Here is a 21,848-nt window from a genome sequence, read left to right on the forward strand (position 1 = left end):
ACAGGAATTCTTCCTCAGTCTGTCTGGAAGACTTTTCTAGCTGAGTAGCCAGGGTGTGGTTTTTCCAGTGTAGAAAATCTTTCTTCCCATTTCTGTCTTAATTCTTATTCAAAGAGGCAGGTTTTTCTAAAAACCCAACATGTAAGAAATAGTAATAACTTGGGTATACTGGCTCAGGTGCAGGTTCAGACAGTAGGGGGTGCAGGCCTGCCTTTCCCCCTCTGGAAGGCATTGGGAGAGCTCCTTGGGTGATGTAATAGTGCGCATGTGTTACGCCCTAATCCTAGCATGTGGCGGGGGTCTGGAAAGGCTTGGCCTTAAACTAGGCATGTCTAATAGGGTTTAATGCAACCTGTGAATTTGCCCCTGCAGAAGGTCATCTTGTAGGTCAGTGAATGCTGCACAAATTGCATTCTGCTCAAGACTGTAATTATACCTAGGAGAAGGCCATGTGCTGCCAAGTTCAGCTGACTCCAGATAGGACCAAGATAAACTGAGAGCTTACTAACATTTCTGAAAAACTAATTTTTAAGGATTTGATATAAAGCATCTCTTGTTTTAAAAAAAGATGGTCTTGAGGTTTGTGAAGGAGCTTTGTGTTGGAGATGGTGAGACCAGCTATTGTCTGTCTTCCCTGGGAACAGAAAAAGATTGAAATGCAAGCAGGAGGAATTCGAATCAGACAGAATAAAATGCTTTGATGCCAAAAGTTAGTTAATACTAGAAAATAATTTTGAGGATTAAACAAAATCAAGTAATATGCACATGAGGACAAAGAAGAATAAAAATGGGTATTGGGAGTAGTCATTGAAAGGAATAGCATGGTAAGTTTAGGTTATATTTACAATTAGCTGAGGTAGGATTCTGGTTTGTGTGTGTGTGTGTGTGTGTGTGTGTGATGGAAAATGACTCTATGTGTACCTTATATGAATGTCACCATAGTAATTTTTAAATTTAAAAGCATGAACATTCTTCTCAAGTAAAGTCCATCCTTAAATATCTGGGTTTCTGGGCCAATCCAGAGGCAGAAGGATAAATTAGGTAACATTTTCAGGTTTCTTCAATGCTAAGGGTTAAGTGGTACCAAAATCCACTTCAACCAGAGTACACATTGGATAAACACTTTTGCAAGTGCTCATACTCTCCCATAAGTGTTTTCTGAAGTATCTTCCTTGAGTAGCCTGAAGCGAGGCCAAGAACCCACATGGAAGGAAGTCATGTTGGGAGCTTCAAGGAAAACCATTAGTTTGAAATGCATATTATGAACCTGTGGAGCAATAAAGTCAGGACTCCTGTCCATATCCAGCAGTCAAATGTGGACTGGCTTCAAGATTTTCCACAGTGGAAAGCCCCTACTGCTGGCTGGTCTCTGTGGCTAGAAGAACCTTCACCCTGGTGGCCATGCAGAATGGATAGAGCCCTTCATGTGTGGATGACCAGAATATGAGTTACAGTCTTTTGGGGTTCATGATCAGGAGAGCTTATCTCTCAACCCTCCTTTTTGCAGAGGTGTTCTGAAGGTGAAACCTGGACTTTTGTCTCAGGAAAAAGGCACTGAATGTAGCACTGTGGGGAATGCTTTTGGGATATCAGGGATGGACGGTGCCTGAAACAGCCATCTTAATCATAATTCCACCTTTCAATGAGTCCTGGAATTTTTAAGGATCACATATCTAAGAATAATTAGAAACTTTTTGTGTTAACTGATCCCCGTAAATAACTCCCTTGTATCAGACTTATTTGTATGTTTCCCTTGAAACTAATCTTTGGGCTCCCATTGAATGAGGATGTATACATGTTCATAAGTATTTGCATACATGTGCACATGCATGTATACTACTATTTTTAATCTTTGCATCCCTCACAGCACGCTAACATAAGAGTCCGCATTGAGTGAATGCCGCTGCGTTGGACTGACTCATTTCAGCATTGACGGTGATGGTGAGTCAGGGCAGGACTAGAAGTCAGAGTCTGATCTCCTGACTTTTAATAACCAGTCACCAGACTATGATGCCAGTCACTTTCCAACGCTGGCGAAGGGGCCCTGGCAGCTCAGCACACTAAAGCTAGAAACCATAGGGAAGGCCCATGGTTTTATAGCTGTAGTTCTCAGTTGTGTTTGTATTTCTTGTGAGATTGCTGGGAGCTTTTGACTTGGGCCAGATGACTTTTAAAAATGGTTAAAACACCACTGGAAATAACAACCAGAATGCTGAAAGAATGGGCTGATGCTGATTAATTAAATTTTTGAATTAACAAATAGTTTGATGTATCTTTTATATTTAAAATACTGTGGTTATTTTTTAATGTATTAGTTACATTTCATCCTATGAAAAGGGCAGACTGTTTAATATCCCACAATCTCAGGCAACTTAGAACTCTAAAAATTTTTCAGATGGTCATTATGATCACCACTCCACACTGTTCAGTAATGTGAATATAGAAGATACAGGTGATTGGGTTTGATTTTTTTCAAACCCAGAATATATTAGAGAAGCTAGTGGATTTGGGAAGAATAAATATACAATATTAGTTTATTTTCTTGTCATATGTTCTTTCTCTTCAGAGAGAAATTTTTGAAGTTCATTTTGTCTGTCTTGAAGTTGGCATACCAAGTATTCATAAAATGCCATAAAAAGAAAAGAAGGGGATTTTCAGTTAACAGAAGATTCTACATAAATTGTATCTGGTTATTTGAAACTTCACCATGATTCTAAAAAATTATTTTAAAAATGATGTGTTCATTCTTGATTTAGAACCAATTCAATGTTTTTTCTGTCGGTTCCATCATGTTCTGAGTCTCTGTTCTTCCTTTTTTCTTTTCCTTGTTCATTCTTTCACAGTTTTTGTCATTCTCCCCCCCACTTCTTAATGTTTTCTTCCTAACTACTCCATTGTGAAAGGAGATGCCTTCAATATAAGTGTATATCTGGGTAACAAGTTGTGAGATTTGGTCACAGATATCAAAAAGGAGTATTGGGTTAGCAGAACAATTGCCCTTTTCTTTCTGTGCCCCTTGCTTTAAAGCCATAGGAGTGAGGTGACTGCACTCACCTTACAGGACTCTTGAGCATGGAGGATTGTTGTCACTTCAGAAATCCACAGAGGGGACAAACACTAAGGGAATAGAAGTTTATGGTGCAGTGGTGCTCACTGCCCCCAAATCACAACCATCCACTTGGGTTAGTTCATGTACCAGGGAGCACAATACCTAGCACTTAGTAGGGGTGCAGTACAGGGTAGTTCTCTTCCCTTTCCTTCCCTTAGAAAATGCCCCTTATCTACAATTTTCTCCATGTATATCTCTTTCTTCTTGCAATTCAGCTATGTTCTTTGTCTTTTAAAAAATTTATTGGGGTGACTTTGGTTAATGAGATCATATAGGTTTCAGGTGTACTTTTCTATGGTACCTGATCTGTATATTGCATTGTGTGCCCACCACCCAAAATTTGACCCCCTTTACTTGTTACAACACCCCATCCCGCTTCCCTCTGGTAACCACCATACTGTTGTCTGTGTCTGTGAGTTTTTCTTTGTTTGGTTTTCTTGTTTCCTCTTTTACTGTTTTCAGTTTTATATTCCACATGAATGAAATCATATGAACTATGTTCTTATTCGAATTTCTTTGCACTATGCCCGCTTAAGAGACCTAATAATGAGAGAACAAAGATGGCGGCGTAGGTAGACACACTGAGACTCCTCGCACAACCAGAACTGACAGAAAATGGAACAGCAAGGAAGTCCGACACCAAGTACATAAAAAAAGAAACATACATCCAGTCAGGTAGGAGAGGAGGAGACGGGCACCGGGACAGAGAGGACTCGCGTGGCTGTGGCGGGACGGAGACTGGCGGAGTGTGGGACAAAAAGGGCAGGCAGGCTGACCACTAGTAGACCCTGTGGCCCCACATTCACGCACAGATAATCCAGGAAAAAAGGCGGGGAGCAAAGCAGACCACACAACCCAGGGCACCAGCACAGGGAAATAAAGCCTCAAACCTCTGATTGAAAGCGCCCGTGGGGGTTGGGGCAGCAGCAGGAGAGACTCCCAGCCTCACAGGAGAGGTCGTTGGAGAGACCCATAGGGGACTAGGGTGTGCACAAGCCCACCCACTTGGGAACCAGCACCAGAGGGGCCCAATTTGATTGTGGGTAGCAGAGTGAAAGACTGAACTCCAGTGGAGAGTGGAGCAGGCACCATTGCTCCCTCTCAACCCTTCCCCCACGTACAGCCTCACAGCCCAGCAACCAGCATCACCCCGCCCCAGAGAACACCTAGGCTCCGCCCCTTTAAGTAACAGACGAGCCAAAAAAAAAAAAAAAATGACCCAAATGACAGAACACTTCAAAGCTCCAGAAAAAATACAACTAAGCGAGGAAGAGATAGCCAACCTATTGGATGCACAGTTCAAAACACTGGTTATCAAGATGCTCACAGAATTGGTTGAATTTGTTCAAAAACCAGATGAAAAAATGAAGGCTATGCTAAGAGAAACAAAGGAAAATGTACAGGGAACCAATAGTGATGTGAAGGAAACTGGGACTCAAATCAATGGTGTGGACCAGAAGGGAGAAAGAAACATCCAACCAGAAAAGAATGAAGAAACAAGAATTCAGAAAAATGAGGAGAGGCTTAGGAACCTCCAGGACATCTCGAAACGTTCTAACATCCAAATTATAGGGGTGCCAGAAGGAGAAGAGGAAGAACAAAAAATTGAAAACTTATTTGAACAAATAATGAAGGAGAACTTCCCCAGTCTGGCAAAGGAAATAGACTTCCAGGAAGTCCAGGAAGCTCAGAGAGCCCCAGAAGTTGGACCCAAGGAGAAACACACCAAGGCACACCATAATTACATTAGCCAAGATGAAACAGAAGGAGAGAATCTTAGAAGCAGCAAGGGATAAAGACACAGTCACCTCCAAAGGAGTTCCCATAAGAATGTCAGCTGATTTCTCCAAAGAGACCTTACAGGCAAGAAGGGGCTGGCAAGAAGTATTCCAAGTCATGAAAGGCAAGGACCTACATCCAAGATTACTGTATCCAGCAAAGCCATCATTTAGAATGGAAGGGAAGATAAAGTGCTTCTCAGATAAGGTCAAGTTAAAGGAGTTCATCATCACCAAGCCCTTATTATATGAAATGTTAAAGGGACTTATCTAAGAAAAAAGAAGATAAAAAGTATGAACAGTAAAAATGACAGCAAACTCACAGTTATTAACAACCACACCTAAAACCAAAACAAAAGAAAACTAAGCAACAACTAGAACAGAAACAGAACCACAGAAATGGAGATCATATGGAGGGTTGTCAATAGGGGATTGGGAGGGGGAGAGAGGGGGGAAAGGTACAGAGAATAAATAGCATAAATGATAGGTGGAAAATAGACAGGGGGAGGGTAAGAATAGTGTAGGAAATGTAGAAGCCAAAGAACTTTAAGTATGACCCATAGACATGAACTATAGGGGGGGAATGTGGGAGGGAGGGGGTGGGCAGGATGGAGTTGAGTGAAGGGGCAGAAATGGGACAACTGTAATAGCATAATCAATAAATATATCAAAAAATAAAATAAAAATTACACTTAAATCTCACACATACACACACAAAAGAGACCTAGTAATTGGAAAACAGTAAAAAGTATACAAGACAATTCACAAGAACATGTGGCCAATAACCAAATATTTAACCTTACTATTAAGTGATTAAAATGCAGAATAGTGAAAAATTTTACCTGTCATGTTGGCCAAAATTTTTTAAATTTATAATACAATGGATGAGAGAACAGGAAGACGGTTACCCTCAAATTCTTGGTAGGAGTTTAAATTGATACACCTATTAGAAACAATTTGGCAATGTTTATGAAGTTTTAAATGGACATACTGTTTGAATAACTTCCATAAATCTATTCTATCGAAATACAAGCTCAAGTGACTAAGTATGTATCTCTGTGATTGGTCATTGCAGCTTTGTTAATAGTTGACAAAATATGGAAAATTTCTAAATGCCTATCAATTGAAAGATACTTAAATTGTGTGTCATACTTAGAAGAAGCTCTGCCTGTACTGACATGAAAGACATCAGTAATGCATTTATGAGAGAAAAAAAGATGTTGAATGGGGGGAAAAGCTGCAGGAAAAGTGTATTGCTTGCCATTTTCATGAAGATAAGGCCCTGCACACATGTGGGCACACACACGTGCTGAGGTGGAATACACATGTATGTATTCTACTCTTTTTGTTAACCCTCGCTTTACTTAGAATTTGTTCTTGTAATTTGTTTGGTATTGTCCTCCATTTTCTAACTTCAAACATATTACAAGCTGCAATGCTCAAAATAGCACGGTACTGGTATAAATACAGACTTACAGACCAGTGGAACAGAACAGAACAGAACAGAACAGAGAGCCCAGATATAAACCCACGCATATAGGGTCAAATGATTTTCAGCGAAGGAGCCAAGACCTCAAAACGTCTCAAGAAAGGCTGGTTTCTTTAAACAAATGATGTTGGGATAACTATGGCCACATGCAAAAAATGAAATTGGATCCTTATCTGACAGCACAAACAAAAATCAACTCAAAATTGACCATAGACTTAAACATAAGGTTTAAAACTATAAAATGTCTAGAAGAAAACATAGGGGCAAAGCTTCATAACATTGGTCTGGGCAATTATTTCCAGGGCATGAAACCAAGGCACAGGTAGCAATGCAAAAATAGCAGGTGGTAGTCACACTTCTAGTCAGACTTAAAAGCTCCCACACAGCAAAGGTGATAATCAACCTTTGATTATTGCGAAAAAGCAACCTACGGAATGGAAGAAAATATGTGCAAACCTTACATCTCATGAGGTGTTAATATCTCAAAATATGTACTGAAATCTTAATACAAGAAAAACAAACAAACAAAAACCCTGACTTAAAAATGTACAAAGGATTTTAATAAACTTTTCTCCAAAGAGGCCACACAAATGACCAACAGGTATATGGAAAGATGGTCAACATCACTAATTATTGGGGAAATGCAAATCAAAACCACCATGAGGTATCACCCCACACCTGTTAGGTGGCTGTCAGATGGGAGGGAGAGGAAGAGAGAGGGAAACAGGTGGTGAAGATTTGGAGGAACTGGAACTCTTATGCATTGTTGGTAGGAATGTGAATGGTGCAACCACTGTGAAAAATAGTATGAGTGTTCCTCAAAAAATTAAAAATAGAAGTACCACATGATCCAGCAACCCCCCACTTCTGGGTATTTATCCAAAAGAATTGAGAACAGGATCTCAAAGAAATATTTGCACTTCTATGTTTGTTGAGACATCATTCAGAATAGCCAAGAAGTAGAAATAACCTAAGTGTCCACCGACAGATAAAAGGGTAAAGGCAATGTGATATATATGTCTCCCCCTCCGCGCGCACACACACACACACACACACACACACACACAGGGTGGAATGTTATTCAGCTTTAAGGAAGAAATTCTGTCACATGCTGCAGCATGGGTTAACCTCATGGATAGTATGCCGAATGAAGTCAGCCAGTCACCGAAGGACGAGTAGGGCAATTCCATTTATATGAGGGGTCTAATGTAGTCAAACTCAAAGAAGCATAAAGCTGCCAGGGGCTGAGAGAAGGCAATGGACCTAGAGTTTCTGTTGTGCAGGCTGAAAAAAATTCTAGAACTGTGTTGCAGAGCATTGTGAATATAGGTAACAATACTGTACTGTACATTAAAAAATTTGTTAATAGGGTAGATTTCATGTTATTCTTTCAACCTGTGGTCGGGGGAAGAGATTAAGGCCTAGGACATGGATCCATTCAGTGTCCATTGTGTTCCTAATATTTTAGCTGGTTTTGAGAAACCAGGTATTATCTCACAATTGAAGAAAGACTACATGAAAATTAGAAGTATATTTTTAAAGGTCTAATCAGAAGTAGACAGAGAGTTTGACACAAATAGGGAATTACTACAAATGTTGTGGCTTATCACTGTTGACCCCTTTTTTAGGAGACAATATCACATTTCAGAAAAGTCTTAAGGTTTTTAGTCCACCTAAAGGTAAGAAACCCTCTCTTTCTAAACACCTGCTGTGTCAACTCATTAGACAAGAGAGCAAGGAAGCCTGAGTGTGGTGACATCCTTTCTGCAGTTCAGCCTGATTAACAATGGGGTGGGGATGGATTTGCTTGGTTTTCCTAATTACAATCTCAATTTTAATCTCTCTGTCTCCCTGTCCCTCTCTGTGTCTGTCTATCTCTCTCTGTCTATCTCTCTCTGTCTCTCTCTCTCAGTTCTCTTGTGGTTGTTTTCTTGCTTTTTTAAATTAACTATTAGAAAAACACATTTGTCTTCCCTCTAGGTAGAATGCATTGCCCATGGTTTTCAGAAACCTAACTGACTAGTTCGGAGAATGTTTGTTTGCAGGAGTCTTTGCTACCCAGTTGTAATCTTATCATAAATTTGATTCCATGCCTGTTTCTTTGACATGGATGTGTATGTCATGGCCAAGGTTGTAGCAGTCACTATCCTGGTCATTACAGAATAAATCTAGTCAATTTCCAAAGCCTTTCTTTTCTTTTTTTTTTTTTTTTGAGTTTGCTTTGCAGTTAATTTAGGTGATGGTTTTATTTGCCTTTTTGGTTCTTTTCAGCAGTTTTTAAAAATCACTAAGCTCTACATGCTTCATGAAGGTAGGGACTTCATCACCCTGTCATCTCTCCATCCCCAGAGTCCAGAGCAGTGCCACAGCAGATATTTGTTGAATGAGTTAATCTATGAATGAATATTTACTTAAAACTTATGTGGGTTTTCTTAATTTTGCATTGGACTTTAAAAAATTATTTCACTTTAGACCTGGCCAGTGTGTCTCAGTAGGTTGGGCATCAGGCTGTAACTGAAGCATAATGGGTTCAATTCCTGATCAGGGCACATACCTGGGTTGCTGGTTTAGTCCCCAGTTCTGGCACATACTGGAAGCAACCAACTGATATATTTCTTCCTCATGTCGATGTTTCTTTCCCTGCCTTCCTCTCCTTCTCTGAAAAAAGCAATGAAAAAATGTCCTTGGGTGAGGATAAAAAAATAAAATAAAAATTATTTCACTTTAAATTTGTATTCTCTGTCTAAGAAAAAGCCAGATCTTGCATTTTTAAAAAAAAAATATTTTATTGTTGTTCAACTACAGTTGTCTGCATTTTCTCCCCACCCCACCCCCTTGGTTTTGTCCATGTGTCCTTTATAGTAGTTCCTGAAAACACTTCTCCCCACTGTCTCCTCCCCCCTCCCCCCTGGCTGTTGTTAGATTGTTCTTAACTTCAGTGTCCCTGGTTATATTTTGTTTGCTTTTTTCTTCTGTTGGAGTTTTGTCGGAAAACTAAAAATGGAACTGCCTTTTGACCCAGCAATTCCGCTGCTGGGATTATACCCTAAGAGCCCTGAAACACCAATCCAAAAGAACCTATGCACCCAATGTTCACAGCAGCACAATTGACAATAGCCAAGTACTGGAATCAACCTAAGTGCCCATCAGCAAATGAGTGGATCAAAAAACAGTGGTACCCTTTGCAACAGCATGGATGGAACTGGAGATCATTATGCTAAGTGAAATAAGCCAGGTGGTGAGGGACAAATACCATATGATCTCACCTTTTACTGAAACATAATCACTTTTTTAAATATATTTATTGATTATGCTACTACAGTTGTCCCATTTCCTGCCCCCCTCACTCCACTCCATCCTGCCCACCCCCTCCCTCCCACATTCCCCCCCTATAGTTCATGTCTATGGGTCATACTTAAAGTTCTTTGGCTTCTACATTTCCTACACTATTCTTACCCTCCCCCTGTCTATTTTCCACCTATCATCTATGCTACTTATTCTCTGTACCTTTCCCCCCCTCTCCTCCTCCCACTCCCCTATTGACAACCCTCCATATGATCTCCATTTCTGTGGTTCTGTTTCTGTTCTAGTTGTTGCTTAGTTTTCTTTTGTTTTGGTTTTAGGTGTGGTTGTTAATAACTGTGAGTTTGCTGTCATTTTTACTGTTCATACTTTTTATCTTCTTTTTTCTTAGATAAGTCCCTTTAACATTTCATATAATAAGGGCTTGGTGATGATGAACTCCTTTAACTTGACCTTATCTGAGAAGCACTTTATCTTCCCTTCCATTCTAAATGATGGCTTTGCTGGATACAGTAATCTTGGATGTAGGTCCTTGCCTTTCATGACTTGGAATACTTCTTGCCAGCCCCTTCTTGCCTGTAAGGTCTCTTTGGAGAAATCAGCTGACATTCTTATGGGAACTCCTTTGGAGGTGACTGTGTCTTTATCCCTTGCTGCTTCTAAGATTCTCTCCTTCTGTTTCATCTTGGCTAATGTAATTATGGTGTGCCTTGGTGTGTTTCTCCTTGGGTCCAGCTTCTTTGGGACTCTCTGAGCTTCCTGGACTTCCTGGAAGTCTATTTCCTTTGCCAGACTGGGGAAGTTCTCCTTCATTATTTGTTCAAATAAGTTTTCAATTTTTTGTTCTTCCTCTTCTCCTTCTGGCACCCCTATAATTTGGATGTTAGAATGTTTCGAGATGTCCTGGAGGTTCCTAAGCCTCTCCTCATTTTTCTGAATTCTTGTTTCTTCATTCTTTTCTGGTTGGATGTTTCTTTCTCCCTTCTAGTCCACACCATTGATTTGAGTCCCAGTTTCTTTCGCATCACTATTGGTTCCCTGTACATTTTCCTTTGTTTCTCTTAGCATAGGCTTCATTTTTTCATCTGATTTTTGAACAAATTCAACCAATTCTGTGAGTATTTTGATAACCAGTGTTTTGAACTGTGCATCCAATAGGTTGGCTATCTCTTCGTCGCTTAGTTGTATTTTTTCTGGAGCTTTGAAGTGTTCTGTCATTTGGATCATTTTTTTTTTTTTGGCTTGTCTGTTACTTAAAGGGGCGGAGCCTAGGTGTTCTCTGGGGCGGGGTGATGCTGGTTGCTGGGCTGTGAGGCTGTACGTGGGGGAAGGGTTGAGAGGGAGCAATGGTGCCTGCTCCACTCTCCACTGGAGTTCAGTCTTTCACTCTGCTACCCACAATCAAATTGGGCCCCTCTGGTGCTGGTTCCCAAGTGGGTGGGCTTGTGCACACCCTAGTCCCCTATGGGTCTCTCCAACGACCTCTCCTGTGAGGCTGGGAGTCTCTCCTGCTGCTGCCCCAACCCCCACGGGCGCTTTCAATCAGAGGTTTGAGGCTTTATTTCCCTGTGCTGGCGCCCTGGGTTGTGTGGTCTGCTTTGTTCCCCGCCGTTTGTCCTGGTTTATCTGTGCGCGAATGTGGGGCTGTGGGGTGCTACCCGCCACTCTGCCTACCCCATTCTCCGCCACTCTGAGTCTGGCCCTCTAGGTTTATCTGTGTGAATGTGGGGCTGCAGGGTCTGCCAGTGGTCAGACTGCCTGCCCCATTCGTCCCACACTCTGCCAGTCTCGGTCCCGCCACGTCAACGGGAGTCCTCTCCACCCCGGCTGCATGTCTCCTCCCCTCCTACCGGTCTGGATGAATGTTCACTTTTTTATTTCCTTGGTGTCGGACTTCCTTGCTGTTCAATTTTCTGTCAGTTCTGGTTGTGCGAGGAGGCGCATTGTTTCTACCTACGCTGCCATCTTGGTTCTCTCACATAATCACTCTTAAAGAAGATATTCGATTATACATAATCTCTTCTTCCTCTGCTTGTACTTTTATAAAAATAACTTAAAAATACCAAGTTCCTTTTATTTCTTTTAAAGTATCTCCCAGAATCTTTCTCTAAGGCTACTGTTGAAATTATTAAACACATTAGACTGAAAAATCAGATTTTCATTCTATCTTGATGAAAGCTTGGCATTTACTATATCTTAGTTCTGGTAGTTACATAAAAGTAGCCATTTTGAGCAGAGAAAGGAAAGACAAAGGCTGGCAATAATTGATTCAGGATTGACTGATTGATAGGTAATTAGACAATCTTGCTTGAACAAACTCACGGTATCTCTTATTGTTCAACCAGCAAACAACTCAGCTAGTCTAGTACTAATGTACATGTAGGTGTTAGTTACTATTTAATCTCGTCTTCACCATATTCTGGGAAGTTGATAAGTACCTTGGTGGGAGAAGCATAGCTGTTTAGTTTAGTTTGTATTTTACTCAGGAAAGTGCATTAAAAACCACATGACATGGTAATGTTTTCAGTGCATGTCTTATGGAATTTTGTAACCATGCCACATGAGAGAGAAGGTAACTTTTTTCCTTTTGTGACCACTATGTGTTAAGTTATTAGTAACTTATTTAGCTTAATAGGTTTAGAGGAACACAAAGATTGAAATAATTGTCAGTGAAGTATTTGGAATATCTAAAAAGTTGTACAAGTTTTGGTATGCATAAATGTTATTATAAAAGAACAATTCTAAATCATTTAAAATTAAAGCTTTCTGTACAAAGTATTATATTGCTTATATTAATAGTAGCACAAATATGAAGCAATCTAACTCTCCAAAACATGGAAAATTTATTTAAATAATCTATGTCAAGAACTATATTAGATGCTTTACATATATTGTCATTTATTTCTAGAATAAATGTACAAGCTAAGTCAGTCAGCCCTACTTCATGACAAAGAAGTTGAATACCTAGCAGCACAGCTACTTTTCCAAGGTCCTATCGCTGATAAACTGCTGAGTGAGGGTCACAGTGATCTGTCCCGTAAACCGCTCAGCAGATGACAGCACCAAGAATGGAGGCTATGAGGTGACTTAAAAAGTAAAAGCATGAAAAATATGCCAATAATAAGTTTAAAAGTTGGACTTAAAATTCCCATATATTACAATTACAATGTAGGTATGTTTAAATAATAGAGTAAAATAGTATAAAGATTTTAGTGCTTGTATTAAACTGGTGGTATTTGGCGTGGTGTTATTTTTCTTTATTTTCTAAAATATTTATGGTTGTGGATAAGTTACTTTTAAACTAAAGGGTTATTAAAATAGAGTGACTATAGCATCATTTTAGTTCAACAATCAGAGTATCTGAAAATCTTAATGTTTTTGATATGCCTCTGAAAGATTGCATGGCCATTTCAGCTTGTGTTAACTTTATGTTTAAATTCCAGATCATCAAGTTATTGGATGGAAAACGATCTCAAACTGTGGGAATCTTGATATCTAGTTTGCATTTAGAAATGAAGGATATCCAGCAGGGTAAGTCTTCTCCATCATTTCCCCCCAACTTTTACTTTTTTCAGCATTTTATTGTGAAAGATTTCAAACATATAAAAAAATGAGTATGCCATAGTGAATCCCATGTGCCCACTACCTAGAGACAAAACAGTCAGCTCCCTCTTATTTCATATGAAGCACCCTTTCTACACCAACTAGATTATTATGAAGCAAAACTCAGACATACTTCATCTGTTAAAAATGTAAGTTTGTGGCTAAAGGATAAAGACACTTTTTCAAACACAACTCAAGTGCCATTATCATGCACTTAAAAACATTTACGGTGATTTCTCAATACCATCAAGTATGCAGTTCTAATTTCCCTGACTATTTGTATACTCACTGATTCATCCTTTTGTTTACAGTTAATTTGAGGATCCAAACAAATTTTATGTGTTGCCTTTGATGTGTCTCTGAGGTTTCTTATAACTAGAGGTTTCTGATCCATCTTTTTTCCTTTGTAATTAATTTTTTGAAGAACCCATGTCACTTGTCCTGTGGAGTTTCCTACAAGATTTTGCTGATTGTGTTGTCATGTTTTTATTTATAAACTTTTTCTGTCCCCATGGTTCCTGCACACTGTTAGCTTGATCTAGAGACTTAATCTGACTGGGAGGAAAATACTTCATAGATGCTATCGTATATTCTGTCAAGAAGTACATAATGTCTCTCTACGATGTTAGTGAGCACTAGTGATCTTTGCCTAGATTCATTTTTTATTAGAAGATGTCAAAATTATTCCATCATTTCCTCATTAGTTGGGGTTCTATTATGGAGAAGCACTTTTCTTTATCCACTTGTTACAGCATTGTTTCTTTGTCCCTTCCTTTATCTGAACAACACTATGTCAGTTTGATTGTCTTTGGCGCAATTTGAAATGAGACATTTGAAGAGGGAAATTTTACTTGTATATATTTTTCTTAGTCTTTTAAAAACAGACCAAAAAACATCATATCTTTTGAAATCTGTGTCTTGATTGAAAACAACAACCCCCCTTCTCAGAAATCAATTAAATATAAATCTTTATTTTAGCATGTCTCTGAATATTTCCTGAGTAGAATACTATCATTGTAGGTACTTTCAGTAGAATTTAGCACGGTTTACAGTGGAGACACTCTGAAACCACACTGTCCTTCAGGTTTCAGTCTTCGTTGCCTCAAAGCTATTTTATTTTGGTACCCAGCAGAAGACTCCCATAGGTCCTAAATGAAAGATGCTTACGATACTTTCACACACAACTTTTCCTCTCAAAAGAGCTTTGTTAAGGGCTTAAAATTTTGCTTTATTGCAAACAGTAAAAATTCCACATAAAACTAAAAATATCCTGAAGTAGGTGAAAGTCACAGAGTATTCAAATAAGCTATCTATTTTTAGTTTAAGCTTAATAGTAGAACTAAAATACATAAGTATGAATACTAAACCTCCAAAAATGTTGCAGTAATTAATTTGAATTAGGGACAAAAAATAGCTAAAAAGTTCCACTATCAAAATTAGAAAGGAATTCTTTAGTAACTTTAGGTGTTAGGCCTTCTAGAAGAATTAAGTTTTTGGTAAATTCAAACCCAAATGATGATGACACTAGACAAAGGAAAAATAATTAAAATAAAATAAAAAATATCAGCAGGGAAGTTTATAGTCTTACATCAAGGGGACTAACATTTTTGATGCATTCATTGAAATTAAAAACAATTCTTCAGGTTCAGTGGCGGAGTTGTGTCCAGACAACAGCACTCTTCGTGAGCCTGGTAAAAACCACATGTGCTTAGCTTTGGCACCATGACGTATAGCACTATGGATATGAGTTTCACACTGGCAACACACCTTAGACTTTACTCAGTTCCTTCCAGGCATGTCCTGCTACAGTATATCAGATAGCCATGTGGATAAGAGCTGGTCCCCCCGTGTGATATTCCAGGTACCAAGTCAGGACCATAAGTTTGCCCATAGGTTTCCAGCCTTGTTGGATTGAATGTTCATTGTGAGTTGGATCAGAGATGTTTCCAGTATTCTACTCTGTGTATATGAAGCAGAAGTGAGCTTACATTTTAGCATTGGAAATGTCAATGGTAGCGTTACAGACTTGGAGGATGTGTGGGTGCCATTTTAGTTTTCTCCTGCTCCAGGAACCTCTGTAATCCACCACAGAGTTGGCTCCTAAGATCCACTTAATGTCTTCATTTAGTAATGCATTCCAGATGAATGCAGCAGTATAACCTGAGCTTAATTTCTCTTTAGAATCATTTGACTGACACTGGCATCTGAAGGTCACTTAGGAGCCAGGCTATGTCAGTTACATTTCATTCTGAGTCCATGTCTGGTCGTGAATGGAATGCACTTGGCCTTGTCTTGTTGTCCTGATGAAAGGATTCCCTGTGCTGACGTTGGCCTAAAATGTTTGTTTTCATGTGGGGGGTGTGGCTGCAGTGAGCCCTGATTGGGGCAGGCCAGCTGGCAGCCAGGCAAGGTCGCACAGCACGACAACCGTGGTGAAGTGACCACAGTTTAGAGACTGTTCTTCAGCCTTCCAGACACATATTCATCTTTGTCACTGCGCAAAGACAAATGCAGTAACTTTCACTTTTCAGACTCACAGGGAGGTGATGCGTAAACTAAACAGTCAGTGTGTTTCCTTTGTCAGGACGAGTATATTTATCATATGTGTTCCCCATTACTTCTGTATCACTTGTCTCTGCTTGGCATTGTATACTGTTTATGCCGTTTTCCCTTTTGCTGAGATTACAGGTTGGTCACCTAGATAAGAGTTTGGGATATTTCAGCCCAGTTACCCTCCACAGATGCATAACAGTTTTTACTGGTTCAACTCTTAAAAAAGGACATTGTTTTCCTTATTTATAGGGTGGGCACTTCTCTGTTGTCCACTAGGTACTGCCTGTAGTGTGTGTTCAAGAAGTGAAGTTTGGGGCTGTAGACCTCAGGGTCTTCAATGTGCAAGTAGAGAACCAGTGTCTATTCCGTTATGTCATGTTGCATTTCTTTGCTAAGAATTTCTCTGATAATTAAGCATTGTTTACAACTAATCAGGCTAATGTATTATACATAAAAGTCATTCAATAAATTTTTTTTTAATTTAGTTTGATTTAAAAAATAAAGTAAACCTTAGACTAGATGGAATCTGAATGTCATATATTCCATTAGTGCATTTGGACAAATCTTCCTCCCCTCCCTCCCGCTGCCCCTCCCTCCCTCTCTCAGTAAATATGCTTTGAAGGCACCATGACGACTACAATACATAAGATCCAGAGTATAACATTCTCAAGAGTTCACAGGATGGTGGGAGAGATGTGAAAAGCAGCCGAAGATTACAGTAGAGTCGCCCATGAAACAACAAAGCAATATCTTCTCTCCCAACCTGCAAAACTTCAGATGAGTCTTAGAGAGTGAAACAAGGTTCACCACATGTGGGAGCTTTTCCAGTAGAAAGAAGGTGTGTGCAAAGGAGGTACAGCTCGAGTGGATAGATACGTGTGAGTGTTTCAGGGCGCAGAGCTAGAAAGGCAGGCAGCATCCAGCACAGGCAGGGCTGAGTCTCATCACACAGGATGTGGACATTGTCCCATTAGTAATGGAGACACAGTTTAAGATGGGCAGTGCTGTGATCTGATTTTGAGGGCAGATACATCTTTCAGGCTGCAAAAGACTGGCCTCCAAGGCCTGCCGTGCCCTAGGCACAGCTCGTTTCTCCTGCTGCAGTTGGCCGCGCTTGCTTCTCCCCTCATTGCCCTCTAACCTCTTCCATTCCTTAAAAGGGCCATGCTCTCTCCTTCCTCTGAGTCTCTGAAGGCACAGGACATTTTAAATGAACGGCACTGCACATATGCTCTGTTTAAAATACTTTTCCACCCCACTCTTTATAGCCAGTTCCTTTTCTTTGCTAGGTTTCAGCTCAAATGTCACTTCAAAGAAGCCTTTCCAGATCCCCCTAATTTAAGTCATCCTAAGCTGATTCTCTTCAATTCCATAGAGCACTTAACATTTTATTTGTTCATCCGCTTACATTCTCATTCATGTTCATCTCCAGAATATACTCTCCAAGAAGGACATTGCTCATTGGTGTGTCCCTAGCACCTTGTACTGTGCCTGGCACCTGGGTGATGATCATCAAGTGTCTGAAACTGGATAAATCTGTTAGAAAGGAATTGTCATTGCTGAGATGAATGATGAAAGTCAGAACTAAGGCTGTATCTGTAGAAACGTAGAGGAGGCCACCATATACAAGGGATATTTGGAGAGAGAATTGCTGTAGTTAGCCATATCAGATGCAAGCAGTGTTGAAGAAGTCTTATATGTACGTTGGGTTCCTGGCCTTAACAAGAATGTGTATAACAATGCCAAAAACATAAACTGGAAAGAGAGGAGGAAAAGCTTGGGTCGATGCAGAAAGATCAATTCAGTTTTGGGTGATTTGAGTCTGAGATGACTGGAGACATTTAGGCTGAAGTGTTCAAGGAGCATCTGAAAATCCAGCCTGGTGTTATGTAGCTAGAGCTAGGTTAGAGATGTAACATCCCCAAAGGGTAACCACCTTGATCTGCTTCTCTCTACCCAAGATGGTGTCAGACATCTCGCAGGAGAAAGCCAGACCCACGTACTTGACTCAGTTTAAAGCACTGCGTGACTGAAGGTGGGGCCTTGGTCACGGACGAAGCATGGTTGCAGAAGGCTGACTGTGACACCCACAGCATTTATATTTGGTCCAGGAGAGGCTCTTGAGGAAGTGATTTACTTCTTGCTGGTTTTCCATCCACTAAACTGGATGACTTGTATTTAAAAGCATTTTGGCATCCTTGGACACAGTGACTGCCTGCATGATTGCAAATTAGTGTTTTCATTCCACGTTAGTGATTTCCTCTTATTCTTTTCCCATGGGAGGTGGAAAATTGCTGTTGACTATTCTTGATATAAACCTCTGTATGCATTGCAACAGACTAGGTGCCAGAAACCTCCTGGCATTCACTTGGAATTTCCCGTACACTCAGAATTTATATTTATAACATTTAATCTAACATCAAAATAAAACATTTTTCAGTTTAGTTTCTACTAGTCCAGAATCTCAGTTAGGGATTCAGCAGCATCGAACACTTTGTTTCTGTTTAAAATGTAAATTTTAAATTAAAATGTAAGAGGATGCCAGGTAGTTATATGCCCAGAGTCTGATCCCCAGATCTGAGAATGCGCACTGGACTTTGCTCACTGTTGCCTGATAATTTCTAGAAATATCTGTCAAGGTTTATGTTAGTTGTTTAAAACATAATTAACTTGGCCAGACATCTGAAATTCACCGTGAGTTGTCTAGGACTCTCCGGAGGAACACTGTGATTCTAGCGTAGGAGACCCTATACTCAAAGGCAGCGGATCTCCAAAACTCACACTGTGTACTCCTATCAATAAAGTTTGAGTGTGCTTTTCAAGGTATGTTTTCTACAACACGTACATCATGTAAATGTGTGACATGACTAATATCCATGTTATAAAACATATGCAAAAATGTGAATTAAAATGAGATTAACAATAATTTTTAATGTTTTGCTAATTGTGATGGCTTTGGCTTCTCATTAGCTAATATCTCAAGGCTTAATATGTAAATGGAGGGAGTCTCATTGTTGACAATAGTGGATTTAGACCTAGATTTCAGTCTCTTGATAAATTCTGCTATAACCGAGGGAGGTTAGAGTCTTGGCAAATCTGATTCGAGTGTCCTTGGTGTTAAGTCTTGTCATGATTGATGAAAAATTTGTACTTGCAATCAAAGTGCCTGTTCTGTCATCTTCTTGTTGATGGATTATCTTCAGTCTGGGGTTCTCTGCAGGAATCTTTTGAAGCCAACTTGTTTGTTTTGTCAAATTTAGTTAAAGCCAGATTTTAGAATGAGAAAACTTTACTTAATTGTCCCCCATTCCCATCACAATATGTTGAAAGTAAAGGAACCAGTGAGGATGCCACCTATGGAGGTGTTCACCCACCAAAGGTGACATGTGACCATGGCCTGCTGACATACTGAATGAAGGTGAGGGTCAATCAACTTATTAAAATTGGCAGAGCTCAATTTTTTTAAAAAAATCTTTAGATAAATATAAACAGTAGTTTTAATACTGCCCTTTCCTTTCCTTTCCCACCTTTCTCATCCTCCCACTGAGTCTAAAACACCTGAGGAGGAGGGTTCCCGCCCATCCCTTTGAAACCACTGTACATTCCTTTACTCAGAGCTGAGTCCAGAGAGCAGAGGGTGGCCTTTCTTTGTTCTTTACCTTCAGGCACTGACTGCGACCATCCAATCTGCCTGGAATGTAATTTTGGCTTAAAAGAACCAGAACTAATGCAAGAACAGAAGCAGCTTAACCCAAACTGTTTCTCATTCCACTGCCCTACAGAGAATAGAGGGATGAAGGAGGGGAAGTGGTGCGAATTCTATGCCATATCCCTTCTTTGAGGTTTGAACCATGGACAATTTTAATTGCACCTATAAAATGGCATCTTGGGCACTTCCAGGCATATAGTACGTGCTTGGACTTGGCTGACAATTGGGATTTTTACTGTATAAAATTGAATGATTTTGAGGTTTTGGAATTGATTAGATAAGTGTCCCTTTTGGGGTTGTCATTCCTTCCAGCTCCTAGTTGGCTCCTCTTCACTGTGTTCTTTACACTTGCCTCCCGTTTCCCTCAAAGCCTCAGTTAAAGTCCGTACCAACCATCATGACACACTAGCAGGCGCTTGGCAGTGTGGATAGGGTTGTGAAACATGTTCCCCAGATAGTGCTTATTCTTCATGTGTCTGGAAGCAACTTTTGTTTGTGTTTCTTCGTTCTTTGTGCCTTTGCCTTCTTAGTCCTGGCATGCAGTGTAAAAATGCAATTATTAATATCTTTTTAGGAAAATTAGTCGTTATATTAGATTTTATTTTCTTTTTATATTTATATATTTTTTAAGATAATGACTTCACAAGTTCCAGATTTCTCTCTTTTAGAAATCTGTTTTGCTATGATTTCAACTGCAATACTGATTATTTTGAATAGCTGCAAATAGTTAAAACATTTGAATGTTGATAATTTTATCCCATTATTACAACATGTTTGAATTAAGTGTTAGTGATAACTAAATAATAGTGATTTTGTTGCTGCGTAGAATATACAAATGAAGTTTCTGTGGCGGGAGCTGTATGTGGTTCCCACTGGGAAACTGCTGGTTAGTGTGAAAGCGTGTGATGCCATTTACCAAGGCTCCTGTACAGACTGTTGTGGGTAGTTGGTTAACTGATTTGTGTGTGTGTGTGTGTGTGTGTGTGTGTGAGAGAGAGAGAGAGAGAGAGAGAGTTTCAGGTGGTGAGGATTTTAGGGGCAGTGATTATTTATAGCCTAATACTTATAAAGGGATAAAAAAAGTATAATATAATCATAATCATAGTCCAGTAAATTTGACTATGGAGCTGAGCTTTAGAAATCAAGCTGTGTGATTCTTGTGACTTAGTGTCATCAACTGTAAAACTAGGGACAGCATGCCCTGGCCAGTGTGGCTGAGTTGGTTGGAGCATCATTGTGTAAATCAAAAGGTTGCTGGTTCGATTCTTGGTCAGTGCATATACCTAGATTATGGATTTGATCCTTGGTCAGGATGCATATGGAAGGAAACTGATTGATGTTTCTCTCTCTCTTTTCTTTCATTCTCCCCCTCTCCCTTCCCCTCTATCTAAGAAACAATGAATATGTCCTTGGTGGGAATTAAGAAAAAAAATTTTTTAATTTAAAAAATAGCTAGGCACAGCACTAGCATCCCCTTTATACAATTAAATGTAAAACAGAGCAATACCTGGCACACAGAAAGCTCCCAATAAATGCTCGCTATTAATTTATTATGTACTAATCCCCAGTAAAGTCTGTGTACTGTCCCCACCCTGTGGTGTAGTGGACAGAGATTTCTTTAAGCTGCTTAATAATCGGCACCCTCAGCATTTTATCTGACTACAGGATTAGAGTGAGGCTTGGTGCACAACTGTGCCTGCACAGGTGAGCCTACTGCCGATTGGAGGTGGGACAGAGCGGCCAGTAGGAAACAGGGAGGTATGTCGAAGGGAGGTTGTACGTGAGCTACAACCATTGTGAAGGGACTTGGTTACGGAGTTCTCAGTGGGGGCAGGTTCTGTGCAGCTCCTGTCCTGACCCACCTCCATTTCCCTCCTTCTTTTCACCTCTTGCCCAGTTATATCATGAACTTGGTCTTTCCTCTTAGTGATGGCCTTGTTGGGAAGTGAGATTTTTGGGAGACGTTCCTGTTTTGCCTTTCCTAGTCTCTCAGATTCTACCACTGCCTCCTTCCATGACCCCGAATCCTTGCCTTTTCCTTGGTAGAAATCAAGGGAATTTGTTTGAGGGGACAGGTTACCTGAGAGTTTTAAAATTGCAGGTCCTCCTATTTTACTTTCCACATCCTTTTCTCTTTTTCTTACAAATTGAGTACTTATCCAACCCTAAAAATATTAGTAATTTGAGCAAAACATCTAAGTATTATATTGGATCTTTGGAAGTTAAAATTATTAACAAAATAATTTCTGTTAATAGCATCAAATAATTAATCTTTGGTTTCTTGGGCTAAGAATAAACCTAGTA

The 21,848-nt window shown here is 39.8% G+C and overlaps 1 protein-coding gene across 3 annotated transcripts in view; it reads left to right on the top strand.

Annotated features, from left to right (window-relative positions):
• Nucleotides 1-21,848, top strand: part of FMN1 (formin 1) — a 403,953-nt gene that overhangs the window by 243,430 nt on the left and 138,675 nt on the right. For all 3 annotated transcript variants that reach the window (XM_053928167.1, XM_045201498.2, XM_024567895.4), the window contains one exon: nucleotides 13,123-13,210. In XM_053928167.1, coding sequence (XP_053784142.1) covers nucleotides 13,123-13,210 — 88 coding nt within the window. The remainder of the gene's footprint in view (nucleotides 1-13,122; nucleotides 13,211-21,848) is intronic.

This window comes from Desmodus rotundus, chromosome 7, assembly GCF_022682495.2.
Source record: "Desmodus rotundus isolate HL8 chromosome 7, HLdesRot8A.1, whole genome shotgun sequence".
Lineage (NCBI taxonomy): Eukaryota > Metazoa > Chordata > Mammalia > Chiroptera > Phyllostomidae > Desmodus > Desmodus rotundus.